This window comes from Hylobates moloch, unplaced genomic scaffold (genome assembly GCF_009828535.3).
Source record: "Hylobates moloch isolate HMO894 unplaced genomic scaffold, HMol_V3 SCAFFOLD_19, whole genome shotgun sequence".
Taxonomy (NCBI): domain Eukaryota; kingdom Metazoa; phylum Chordata; class Mammalia; order Primates; family Hylobatidae; genus Hylobates; species Hylobates moloch.
The window spans coordinates 50,394,587-50,408,293 of record NW_026652294.1 but is presented as its reverse complement, the minus strand read 5'-3'; the positions used below and the strand labels follow the sequence as shown (position 1 = coordinate 50,408,293).

The following is a 13,707-nucleotide window of genomic DNA, read 5'->3' as shown; positions in this document are numbered from 1 at the left end:
TTTTCTAAAATTTATATTTCATGTTTAAACAGAGGTTACTGAAGGTGTTGCGTCAGTGCTTTTAGTATGCTTGCCTGTCTACTTTTAGTGATTCCTCCTTTCTTCTGATTTGTGGCTTCTGATTACTTGGATATAGAAACCAGAAAAAGCTCATTGGAATTAGATACAAAGTAATACTATACTGAGCCTATCTGACTCAGTCTTTGGGGAATGTATGTCTGCAGTTTTGCAATGCCTTGGCAACTTCTCTCCTGAGTGGGTGTTGAAAGGCCGTGCATTTAGAAAAAATGGAAAGTAGTCAACTGAGATTGAATAGGAAAATTATTTCTAAAACTAACCATGTATCTTCTGAGGTAAAGCTAGAATCTTTAGGTTTGGTTTCCATTTCATCAAAAGGAGAGTTCACATTTCTTTCAAGTGCCAGCGTGAATCAGTGGGAGCACCCTACTTAATCCTTTTTCTCAATCGGACTTTAAAATTGTATACAGAGGAGAAGTGCTCTCTTCTTATATTTTAGTACACGTTCCAGCTGCATTAGGAAAGCCAGTCGTCTGTTGGTTCCCTGCTTGCCATGAAAATGTGTCTGTGATATGGAGATCAAATGACTAGTAAATCAAATCCCCTTTCGGAAAGCACATGAGTCAGTTTTATAAGAATTTCGTATATAATGACCAGAAATCCTACCCTGGCACTCACGTATCCTATTGGTGATGAGAGAAGAAGGAAATGTGAAATGGGTAATGCAAAGGGACTTGAGCAAGAGAAGGGTAGTAACTGGCAGTAACAGACCTTGGGATGGGACAAGACCAGGTTAAGGTATAAGAGGGTACCTGCTATACTTCAGCAGGTATCATGGAAAACCTTTAAGGAAATAGGCTGAGTTGACTGAGAAGCTCAGAGACAAGCCTATGGCTAGTGATAACAATGACTGTCAGGTTTGTTCAGACCTAGCTGATCTATAGAAAGCTCGCTTAGGTCTTTTGTATCTCACTCAGTAGGAAATTTCCATCCCAGAGGCACAGCTTCAGTATAAGAGACTGGGTAGAGTTCTACTTTAAGGATGGTAGCATGAGGAGCTCCCAAAGATCTGCTTCCCAGTAAAACAAACAAAGCTAGGGAAAACTATAAAAAAGCAACCATCAAGGCCGGGCATGGTGGCTCATACCTATAATCTCAGCACTTTGGGAGGCCAAGGTGGGAGAACTGCTTGAGTCCAGGACTTTGAGACCAGCCTGGGCAACATGGCGAGACCCTGTATGTACCAAAAAACATTTTTTATTTACCTGGGTATGGTGGCATATGCCTGTGGTCCCAGCTACTTGGGAGGCTGAGGCAAAAGGATCATTTGACCCTGGGATGTTGAGGCTACAGTGAGCCATGAATGCGGCACTGCACTCCAGCCGGGCTGACAGAGTGAGACCCTGTCTCAAAAAAAAAAAATGAACCATTTAAAGTTTCTGGAGGCTGGGTGCAGTGGCTCACACCTGTAATCCCCCACACTTTGGGAGGCTGAGGCGGGCAGATCACTTGAGGTCAGGAGTTCAGGACTAGCCTGGCCAACATGATGAAACCCCGTCTCTACTAAAAATACAAAAATTAGCTGGGCATGTTGGTATGCGCCTGTGGTCCCAGCTGCTCCAGCGGCTGAGGCAGGAGAATCACTTGAACCCAGGAGGCAGAGGTTGCAGTGAGCCACGATTGCGCCACTGCACTACAGCCTGGGCAACAGAGCAAGACTTCGTCTCAAAAAAAAAAAAAAAAAAAAACCAAATAAATAAATATCTTCAAAGAATTGAAGGGAAACCATACTTAAAGAGGTAAAGAAAGGTGTGAAGATGATGTCTTATCAAATAGAGTATATCGATAAAGAGGTAGAAACTAGTTTTTAAAAAGGCCCAAATGGAAATTCTGAAGTTTAAAAGTAGGATAACTGAAATGCAAAATTCATTAGGCTGGGTACGGTGGCTCATGCCTGAATCTCAGTGCTTTGAGAGGTGGAGGCAGGAGAATTGCTTAAGCCCAGGAGTTGAAGACCAGCCTGAGCACGTAGTGAGACCCTATCTCTACAAAAAATTTTGAAAACTTAGACCAGGCACAGTGGCTCACGCCTGTAATCCCAGCACTTTGGGAGGCTGAGGCAGGCAGATCACTTGAGATCAGGAGTTTGAGATCAGCCTGGCCAACATGGCGAAATCTCATCTCTACTAAAAATATAAAAATTAGCTGGGCATGGTGGCGCACGCCTGTAATCCCGGCTATTTGGAAGGCTGAGGCAGGAGAATCGCTTGAACCCAGTAGGCAGAGGTTGCAGTGAGCCGAGATCGCACCACTGTACTCCAGCCTGGATGAGGGAGTAAGACTCCATCTCAAAAAAAAAAAATTAAATTTAGCTGGGCATGGTGGCACACACCTGTGATCCCAGCTACTCAGGAGACTGAAGTGGGAGGATTGCTTGAGCCCAAGAGGTCGAGGTTGCCTGGGCAACAAAGCAAGACCCTTTCTCAAAGGAAGAAGAAAACTTCATTAAAGGGGCTCAGTAGTAGATTTGAGTTGGCAGTAGAAACAATCAGTGAACATGAAAATAGGTTGAAAGAGATTCAGTCAGGCACAGTGGCTCATGCCTGTAATCCCAGCTCTTTGGGAGGCTGAGATAGGCGGATCACGAGGTCAGGAGATCGAGACCATCCTGGCTAACTTGGTGAAACCCCGTCTCTACTAAATATACAAAAAAAAATTAGCCAGGTGTGGTGGTGGGCACCCGTAGTCCCAGCTACTCGGGAGGCTGAGGCAGGAGAATGGCATGAACCCTGCAGGTGGAGCTTGCAGTGAGCTGAGATTGCGTCACTGCATTCCAGCCTGGGCGACAGAGTGAGACTCCATCTCAAAAAAAAAAAAGAAAAGAAAAAGATTATATAACCCAATGGACAGAGAGAAAATATAATGAAGGCAAATGAACAAAGCCTCAGAAATGCAGGACACGTTTAACTGTATCAGTGTACACGTAATTGGAATATGAGGAGGAGAGTAGAAAGAAGCAGAAAAATATTTGATGAAATAATAGATAAAAACTTTCAAATGTATTGAAAAACACTACACATCCAGGAAACTCAGTAAACTCCAGGTAGGAAAGAGATCCACACCTAGACACATAATAAAAATGCTAAAAGTTAATGATAAGGAGAAAGTCTTGAAAGCAACAAGAGAAAAATGACTTACCACATACAAGGGAACCTCTGTAAGCTTAACAGTGGACTTCTCATCAGAAACAATGGAGAACACATCACAACCAGAAGGCAGTAGGATGACACATTCAAAGTGCTGAAAGAAAACTGGCAACTGGCCAGGTGTGGTGGCTCATGCCTGTAATCCCACCACTTTGAGAGGCCGAGGCGGGCGGATCACGAGGTCAGGATATCGAGACCATCCTGGCTAACATGGTGAAACCCTGTCTCTACTAAAAAATACAAAAAATTAGCCGGGCATGGTGGCGGGCACCTGTAGTCCCAGCTACTCGGGATGCTGAGGCAGGAGAGTGGCGTGAACCCGGGAGGCATAGCTTGCAGTGAGCCGAGATTGTGCCACTGCACTCCAGCCTGGGCAACAGAGAGAGACTCTGTCTCAAAAAAAAAAAAAGAAAAAGAAAAAGAAAACTGTCAACCAAGAATCTTACATCTCACGAAACTAACTTTAGAAAATGAAGATAAAAACAAAATTTATTGCTAGCAGGCAGACTTGCCTTACAATAAGTACTAAAAGAAATTCTTCAGGCTATAAGCAAGTAAACCCAAATAGAATTTCAAATCCACATGAAAAAACAAAGAGCACTAGTAAAGATGATTATGTAATTATAACAGGCAGTATAAATGCATATTTCTTCTTCTCAACTGATTTAAAAAACAACTGTTTAAAGTAATATGTATATAATTATATTTTAGGCCTATAACCTGTAGAAGTATATTTGATAATTATAGCATAAAGGAGATAGATGGGATCAAAGTTGTGTGAGAATAAGAAAATGATACCAGATCACAACTCAAACCTACAGGAACAAATGAGGGATGCCGTAAGTGGTAAATTTTGTGTAAGAGGAGGGCTACGCACAGTGACTCACACCTGTAATCCCAGCTCTTTGGGAGGCCAAGGTGGGCGGATCATTTGATGTCAGGAGTTCAAGACCAGCCTGACCAACATGGTGAAACTCCATTTCTACTAAAAATACAAAAATTAGTGTGGTGTAGTGGCACATGCCTGTGATCCCAGCTACTCAGGAGGCTGAGGCACAAAAATTGTTTGAATTCAGGAGGCAGAGGCTGCAATGAGCCAAGATCATGCCACTGCACTCCAGCCTGGGCAACAGAGCAAGCCTCTTTTATAAAAAAAAAAAAAAAAAGGCTGGGCACTGTAGCTCTCACCTGTAATCCCAGCTACTCAGGAGGCTGAGGTGGGAGGATCACTTGAGGCTAGGAGTTCAAGGCCAGCCTGGGCAACGTAGTGAGATTTACTCCCTAAAAGAAATTTGTAAAATTGCCCAGACATGGTGGTATGCGCCTGTAGTCCCACCTACTCGAGAGGCTAAAGTGGGAGGATCACTTGAGGCCAAGAGTTCAAGACTGCAGTCAGCTATGATCATGCCACTGCATTCCAGCCTGAGTGACAAGAGTGAGACCCTGTCTCCAAAAATTAATAAAGCTATAAATGTATATATTTGTTATATTTTTCAGCTTCTTTAATAGATATAACATTATATAAAGTTATAACAAAGTAGTATTGGGTTTATAACATGTAGATGTGATGTGTATAACAATAACTGCACAAAAGGGGAGAAGAATAGAGCTGTGTAAGGGTAAACCTTCTGTATCTTACTGGAGTTAGTATAAATCTGAAGTAGATTCTGATAAGATGTATATGGTAAGCCCTAGAGGGACCATTAAGAAAATAACTCAAAAAATGTAGTGAAAAGTATAATTAGAGGAATTACACTATAAAAAATATTGACAAAATGCAAAAGAAAATAGGAAAGGAGTATTAGAATAACAAAAAAAGACATGAGACTTATAGAAAACTAAAAAAGACGAACATAAATCCAGCTATAACAGTAACATTAAATGTGAATGGATTAAGCAAAAGCAGAGATTTTTGAGTTTTGATTTATTTATTTTTTATAGAGGTGGAGTCTCACTCTATTTCCCAGGCTGATCCCAAACTCCTGGGCTCAAGCAGTCCTCCCACCTTGGCTTCTCAAAGTGCTAGGATTACAGGCATGAGCCACTGCACCCAGCCAAAAGCAGAAATTTTTTAGACTGGGTTTAAAAAACAAGATCCAACTCTATGCTCTCTTGAGATGGAGTCTTGCTCTGTTGCCCAGGCTGGAGTACAGTGGCATGATCTGGGCTCACTGCAACCTCCACCTCCCAGGTTCAAGCGATTCTCCTGCCTCAGCCTTCTGAGTCGCCGGGATTACAGGTGGGCGCCACCACGCCTGGCTAATTTTTTTGTATTTTTAGTAGAGACAGGGTTTCACCATGTTGGTCAGGCTGGTCTCAAACTCCTGACCTCATGATCTGCCCACCTCAGCCTCCCAAAGTGCTGGGATTACAGGCGTGAGCCACCACACCAGGCCATGGAGACAATCTTTATAGTCAAAGATACAATGAGGCTGAAAGTTAAAGAGTAGAAAAAGTATGCCATGTAAACAGTAGCCATAAGAGACTCCAGGTGATCCCCATAGGATCCTGGAAACAGGACTTGTCCTAAACCTAGTTTAGCAACATGGATGCAGGCACCACCAGACATTCACAGAACTCTAGTCAGTCAGACTGTGGATCATGGCTTCTGATTATTTATAATCCCCAGATGACTTTCAGAGTCGAGAGCATTCCACTAAAGTCATCCATGGCTACAATTTTAAGGAGATTCAAGTCTACACTGGAGATGTGGGGCCTAAGGAAAAAGAAGATTTATTCTGCGTTTTTGTTATTTGTTTTGAAACAGGGTCTTGCTCTGTCACCTAGACTGGAGTTCAGTGGTGCGATCACAGTTCACTATAGCATCAGTCTCCCGTGCTCAGGAGATTTTCCCACCTCAGACTTCTGAGTAGCTGGGACTGTAGGCCTGCATCACCACTCCTGGCTAATTTCTTGTTTTTGTGCTTTTTTTTTTTTTTGGTAGACACAGGGTTTCACCATGTTCCCAGGTGATCTCGAACTCCTGGGGTCAAGCGATCCTCCCACCTCAGCCTCTCAAAGTGCTGGAATTATAGGCATGAGCCACCACACGTGGCCTTTTTTTGACTTAGGCAAAACGTCGTATACTTTAAAGCATATTCCAGTGTCTAATGCTGGGCCCTGAAATTGTCAGAAAAGGCCCAGTCTGCCAGATGAAGGGAAGATAGCAAAGAAGCATTGACTGCATACTTCCCTCAACTCTGATTCTGGAGTTGCAGGGCATGGAGGGGAAGACCAGTGTGTCTAGCAAATTTGGGAGTATGAAAATGAGTAGTTGCAATTTTCATTTCCAGCTCTTTTCGTTTTTGTTAAAGATTTCATTCATACCTGTGAAAAGCTCTGCCATGAAGGAGACTGTGGACCATGCTCTCGCACATCAGTTATTTCCTGCAGATGCTCTTTCAGAACAAAGGTAAATCCTAAACAATGCTAGAGTTGTTGCCATCAATGTTTTCTTTAAAATGGTGATTATGGGAGGGGAGGAATCAAAATAACCTCAGCAGAATAGGTATGGGAAGTGGTTGTGGCGCTCAAGGTCCAGAGGCCTGGAGTGGGATAAGGCAAATGTACAGATCACTCTACCAAATACAGGTGTGATAGCCTGAAAAGAGGAACAGTAGCACTGTTGCAAGGAGTCAGCCAACTAAGAAGTTAGAGGAAACACAGTCCATATGACCACCCACTTGTGGTACCAACTTTTGATACCAATTGAAAGTTCAGTGGTCCCTAAGACCACCTGCGAGGCTTGATAATTTGATATAAGGACTTACTGAACTTGCTGATGGTTACACTCATGGTTAGAGGTTTACTACAAGGAGGTTACAGTTTTATTACAAGGAAAGGGATACAGATTAAATCAGCCAAGGGAAGAAGTATGTAGGACAAAGTCCAAAAAAGTACCAAAGATGGAACTTCATTTGTCCTTTCCCTGTGGAGTCAGGAAAGTATTATTCTCTCCGCGTCGGTGTGTGACAGCATACATGGAGTATTGCCAACCAGGAAAGTTCACCGAGGCCTGTGTGTTCAGTTTTTATTGGTGCTCTATTGTGCAATCATAGTTGACTGCCTATGTGGCTAATCTCAGTCTCCAGTCTCTCCAGAGGTCTGCTGATACCATGTGACCCAAAGCCCCTGCCCTAAAACTATCCAGTGTGGCCAGCCTGCTCCTAAATCATGTAATTGGACTATCCAGTGACTCAAGACTCCAGGCAAACAATGACACTTCTGTCAGGCATGGCATTCCACTAGGCTTAGAGATTACCTCTCAGAAGCCAAGTGCAAAGGCCAGACTCTCTTTAAGTAAGGTTTAATTCTTCACTATACATCTGTTTTGTCAGTTTCTACTTTCTGGTGACAGCCAGGATAGTTTTTATTTTTCTTTTTTTTTTTAATTTTATTTATTTATTTATTTTGAGACAGAGTCTCACTCTATCACCCAGGATGAAGTGCAGAGGTGCAGTCTCGGCTCACTGCAGCCTCCACCTCCCAGGTTCAAGTGATTCTTATGCCTTAGCCTCTGGAGTAGCTGAAATTACAGGTACACGCCATCACACCCAGCTAATTTTTGTATTTTTAGTAGAGACGGGATTTTGCCATGTTGGCCAGGCTGGTCTCAAACTCCTGACCTCAAGTGATCCTCCTGCCTCAGCCTCCCAAAGTGCTGGGAGTACAGGTGTGTGCCACCACACCTGGCTAATTTTTGTATTTCTAGTAGAGGTGGGGTTTCACCATGTTGGCCAGGCTGGTCTTGAACTCTTGACCTCAAGTAATGTACCCGCCTCAGCCTCCCAAAATGCTGGGATTACAGACGTGAGCCACTGTGCCCAGCCTACCTTGGATAGTTTTCATCAGACTTTATGTTATAAAAAGTCTTCGGGCGATTCAGCTTGGGGAACACACTGAGTGTTGATTTATCCTGCTCTTTGACCTCCCTAGTCATTTCAGTGTATATCAACATTTGTCCCAGCAGAGTACAAGCCAGGGTGGAGACAGAATTGTGAACCGCTGGTTCTGTTAAACACAATCCAGGGTCTGGCAGCATCTGACTTGCAAATAATTCTGAGGATATAGTCCATAAATTGGAAGCTAGTTTAATAGGAAAACTTCAGAAAAAAAGGGAAAAGTAGTATAATTTACATGTTACAAAAGTTGTGTAATCATATGTGGGTTTTTTCCTGAAAGAAATTACAATATACATAGGATACTAGAGGCATTCTGAATGTCAGGTATGGGACCACTTTTGTACTTTGCAAATACTGTATTAAAGACTGTGAGATGCTGTGATTTGGCAATCATAAATTTAGTAATGCCCAGAGATGCTCTTTGTGATCTTTGTGACTGAAAATTGTAAGCAGCGTTGGGACATGTAAGCCGGAAGTGGCTGCTGTCAGTTTTCTTCATTCTCCCACAATCCCTTTTTCTATCTCTACGTTTTCTTGCTTCTCATTGACTCTTTGTCCTCACTCCCTCTAATAGTAGACTCCATGGCAGTGAGTGTATTCTTGAAAAGCTATGTGTAAGTTGAATTTTTGCAAGTAGAAGTCCTTAAATTGCAGGAGGAGCTCACTGTCAATACAAACTCTGTTAAACCTGTTTGACAAAGTAAAAAAAAAACTCTTCAAAAAGCTGATAATTGGCTGGGCGTGGTGGCTCACGCCTGTAATCCCAGCACTCTGGGAGGCCAAGGTGGGTGGATCACGAGGTCAGGAGATTGAGACCATGGTGAAACCCCGTCTCTACTAAAAATACAAAAGATTAGCTGGGCAGGGTGGTGGGGGCCTGTAGTCCCAGCTACTCGGAGAGGCTGAGGCAGGAGAATGGTGTGAACCCATGAGGCGGAGCTTGCAGTGAACCGAGATTGCGCCACTGCACTCCAGCCTGGGTTACAGAGTGAGACTGTCTCAAAAAAATAAAATTAAAAAAAAAAAAGCTAATAATTATCACCTCATTGTTTAACTAGATTTTTCATGAATATGGATTTTTCATGACATGGTTTTTGTAATGGAATGGACTTTTCCACAGAAGTGAGTTTTCTAGGTAAATAAAACATTTCTTAAAACTTCAAAGATTGTTTTCATTTCATCACTTTGGTGGGACTCTGATAAATGTATGCTGTGTCTATGTCTTCATAAAGCATGCTATATTTAAGTCTTTATGGTAATTCACGTGTAGGAATTGGATTTCTGCCTTTCCTGACATTTGTAGATAACCACTCCTGCATATCATTTCTTCTGTATAATCCAGTGTTCACTGATGGGAGCATTAACTCAGTTTCATGAGTCACTTTTGCTTTATATCTGTAGAGAGCATATAGGGAACTTTTTCGTATCATCAATCCCAGGCACCTCATTTTTTATCTGAAATGTATATTTTCCAGCCAAGAACCTTTTATTACTTAGACCTCTTCACATCTGTTATCAACTCCAGTAGCTGCTTTTTTTTTTTTTCCCCAGGATAATTTTTACTAAGAGGGGACTTTTAAAGTCACTTTTCTCATTTCTGAGTACATGGCAACCTGTAAATGACATCAAAGCCAAAATCAGATGTAGAAGACGGGCAGCTAGCCAGACTCATTCTACCCCAAGTGACTGACTTGCTTCCCACACACCAGCATCACTACACACGTTTTTTAGGATCATGCCTCAGCAAAATTACATGATAGACCTTTTAGACCACTCACATGTAATGGAAACCACAGTAATAAAACTTTAGAGGCCAAACCGAAGATCCTGCTTTATTTCACTTTGCTATAGTTTGGTGATATTGCCAGGTGTGCTCTGAAGTATATAGAGCCGTTTGTCCCTGCATTAAATGGTACGGATTGTTATCTGTTTTCAATTCTTATATCTGCTTTTTATGGCTTTTTCTGTCTGTATCCTTGTTAGGTGATGACTTCTCTTTCCTTTGCATACCTTTAGCAGCCCCTCTTTCTATTCAGATTTTACAATTATTAATCTACTGTGAATTTGGAGACCAGACCACAAGGATTGTTAGAATTGTATTTTCATGAAAAGTCTGTAAGCCTGGAGTTCTCTTGTGAGTAAAGCTCATTCATATGGGGATTAGGCTTGCTCCAGACATGGCAAGTGAAATTGGTGAATAAGTGACTATCAGAGAAGTACAGGATATTTGGGTTATTGTTACCTTTGGCATTATATTATAGTTATATTATTTTAATTATTCCTGAAGTAGTTACCATTTCTTTTTCTTTTTCCATAGGAGCTTCCATGTACCAGTCTCAAAAGTGAAGGTATGACTGGGGTGGGGCATGAGGGAATTTTTGGGTGAAAGTGTCGTCACTTGGCTGGGCGCGGTGGCTCACACTTGTAATCCCAGCACTTTGGGAGGCCGAGGCAGGCAGATCATGAGGTCAGGAGATCGAGACCACGGTGAAACCCTGTCTCTACTAAAAATACAAAAAAAAATTAGCCGGGCGTGGTGGCGGGCGCCTGTAGTCCCAGCTACTCAGAGAGGCTGAGGCAGGAGAATGGCGTGAACCCGGGAGGCGGAGCTTGCAGTGAGCCGAGATTGCGCCACTGCATTCCAGCCTGGGCGACAGAGCGAGACTCCGTCTCAAAAAAAAAAAAAAAGAAAAAGAAAAAAGAAAGTGTCGTCACTCTGCATCTTGTTAGGGAGCTGGGTGGGTTATGTATTTGTCAAAATTCAGTGAAGGCATACTTAAGATTTGTGGTATAACTTTCACCTCAAAAGGAAAAAATTATAAATTCTAATTGATGAAATGCTGAAAAATATAAGCTAAGTGTACTCATGTCTACAGCTTGCTTTGAAATGCATTAAAAAAGAAAATTAGTGTGTAGGTAGAAGAATGGATATGTATATGAAAAAGTATGTTAATGGTAGAATCTAGATATGGGCATATGGATGTTCACTGTAAAATAGTTTGAACTTTTTTTCTTTTTTCTTTTGAGACGGAGTCTCGCTCTTTTGCCCAGGCCAGAGTGCAGCGGCGCGATTTCGGCTCACTGCAACCTCCACCTCCCAGGTTCAAGTGATTCCCCTGCCTCAGCCTCCCAAGTAGCTGGGATTACAGGTGCCCACCACTACACCTGGCTGATTTTTTTATTTTTGGTAGAGATGGGATTTCACCATGTTGGCCAGGCTGGTCTCTAACTCTTGACCTCAAGTGATCCACCCGCCTCGGCCTCCCAAAGTGCTGGGATTACAGGTGTGAGTCACCGCACCCGGCCTCGATTCCTGTTTTTATAACCGTCACATACTGTTGTTGACGCCACTTTAAAACCTTTTTGGAAAAGTGATGAAAGATAAGGGTATGCAAAATAAAAGGTCTTATTGTAGTCAGAAAGAAAGCTGTATTGGTTAGGAAGCTTCTGGATGCAGGTAACAAAACCCAAGAAAAAGTGACTTTTACGATAAGGGTGTTTACTACCACACCTAATGGGAAATCTGGTGGCAGAACAAGTCCAAGATTGGTTAATTTTAAGCTCTGTGATTTTGAAGACTTCAATTTGGCATCTCTGTGGTTTTCTTGATTTTTTCCTTGTGGGTATGTTAGCTGCTGCAACTTCACACATTTGGTCTCTGCCCAACAACATCTAAACAAAATCCATGAAGAGAGTGTTGATCTTCTCTTCCTATGTAAGAGCAAGGAAAATAGTCCTGAAAGGTTCTCAATACACTTTGTGTCCAGTGCTTCTGCCTAAACCTGTCACTAACAAAGTGAATGGAATTATCATGGTGGGTAAAGCTACACAACATCCACCCCTGGAACTGAGGAGCACACTGGCCCCCAATTTCTGAACAAAATTAAGGTTGTCTTTGCCTGAAAGAGAAGAGTGGCTGTTTAGGAGGTACCCAGCAATATCTGCCTCAAAACCGTATTTAAACTTTTGGTTCAGTGTGCCATCTGTATCAAGGAAAAAAAGTTTGGTTATTAAAAACATAATTTGGGGCCGGGCGCGGTGGCTCACGCTTGTAATCCCAGCACTTTGGGAGGCCGAGGCAGGCGGGTCACGAGGTCAGGAGATCGAGACCACAGTGAAACCCTGTCTCTACTAAAAATACAAAAAAAATTAGCCAGGCGTGGTGGCGGGCGCCTGTAGTCCCAGCTACTCGGAGAGGCTGAGGCAGGAGAATGGCGTGGACCCAGGAGGCAGAGCTTGCAGTGAGCCGAGATCGCGCCACTGCACTCCAGCCTGGGCAACAGAGTGAGACTCTGTCTCAAAAAAATAAAAAATAATAAATAAAAAAATAAAAAAAAACAAAACATAATTTGGGTCCAGGCCTGGTGGCTCATGCCTGTAATCCCAGCACTTTGGGAGGCCAAGGTGGGCGGATCACCTGAGGTCAGGAGTTCAAGGCCAGCCTAGCCAACATGGTGAAACCTCATCTCTACTAAAAATACAAAAATTAGCCAAGTATGGTGGCGCACGCCTGTAATCCCAGCTACTCAGGAGGCTGAGGCAGGAGAATCATTTGAACTCAGGAGACAGAGGTTGCAGTGAACCGAGATCACACCATTGCACTCCAGCCTGAGTGACAGAGTGAGACTCCGTATCAAAAAAGAAACAAGAAAAACATAATTTGGGCCAGATGCAGTGGCTTACATCTGTAATCCTTATGCTTTGGGAGGCCAGGGCTGGGGGATCACTTAAAGCCAGGAGTTCAAGACCAGCCTGGCAACATAGTGAGACACTGTCTCTGCAAAAAAATTTTTAAAGTTAGCCAAGCATAGTGGCATGTGCCTGTAGTCCTAGATACTCGGGAGGCTGAGGCAGAGGATTGCTTGAGTCCAGGAGTTTGAGGTTACAGTGAGCTGTGATTGTGCCATTACACTCTAGCCTGGTGACAGAGCAAGACCCTATCTCTAAAACAATAAAACAAAATAATAAAAACATAATTTGAAAAAATAAAAAATTAATACACTTACGAAGTTTAAAAAAAAAAACAGTATGAAGTGAAAGATGAAAATTTGCCCTCTAATAGTAGTTTGTTAGAGTTTCAGATCTTTTTCCCTATTCATACAGATGTATAAACACGCCAGCATAGTTTTGTTTTTCCCCTAGATTTAGGCTCATACTAAAGATACTGTCTGCAGCTTATTTTCCCTCACTAATATCTCAAAGACGTATTTCCATGTCAGTATGCATAACTCTTGTTCTTGCAGAGTATTCCGTATGTGGATCTACCATGTCATAGTTCACCATGGCCCTTTTGGTGGTCATTTAGGTTGTCTCCAATTTTTCCCCATTATTAATAAGCAGGAACCGTTCTGTCCCACTTTTTATAACTTTATGATGCAAAATTTCAACCATATGTGAAAGTGGAGAAACTGGTATAATGAATCCCCACGTACCTATGACCTGTCATCATCAGTTGTCAACATTTTGCCTCTCTTGTTTTCATCCATCCCTCCTTCCCTACATTTTATTTATGCTAAAGTACTTTGAAAACAAGTCTCAAATATCATTTCACCCATAAATACTTCAGTGGTTAGCCCACTTTT

The 13,707-nt window shown here is 42.5% G+C and overlaps 1 protein-coding gene across 11 annotated transcripts in view; it reads left to right on the top strand.

The window, feature by feature from the left end:
* The window catches only part of NFX1 (nuclear transcription factor, X-box binding 1), an 88,739-nt gene that overhangs the window by 30,516 nt on the left and 44,516 nt on the right, over window positions 1–13,707 (top strand). For all 11 annotated transcript variants that reach the window (XR_009210982.1, XR_009210980.1, XR_009210978.1 and 8 more), the window contains exons 10-11: window positions 6,539–6,636; window positions 10,443–10,473. Coding sequence is in view for 4 of the 11 variants with exons in the window: in XM_058431078.1 (XP_058287061.1) it covers window positions 6,539–6,636; window positions 10,443–10,473 (129 nt within the window). In the remaining 7 variants the exon portion in view is untranslated. The remainder of the gene's footprint in view (window positions 1–6,538; window positions 6,637–10,442; window positions 10,474–13,707) is intronic.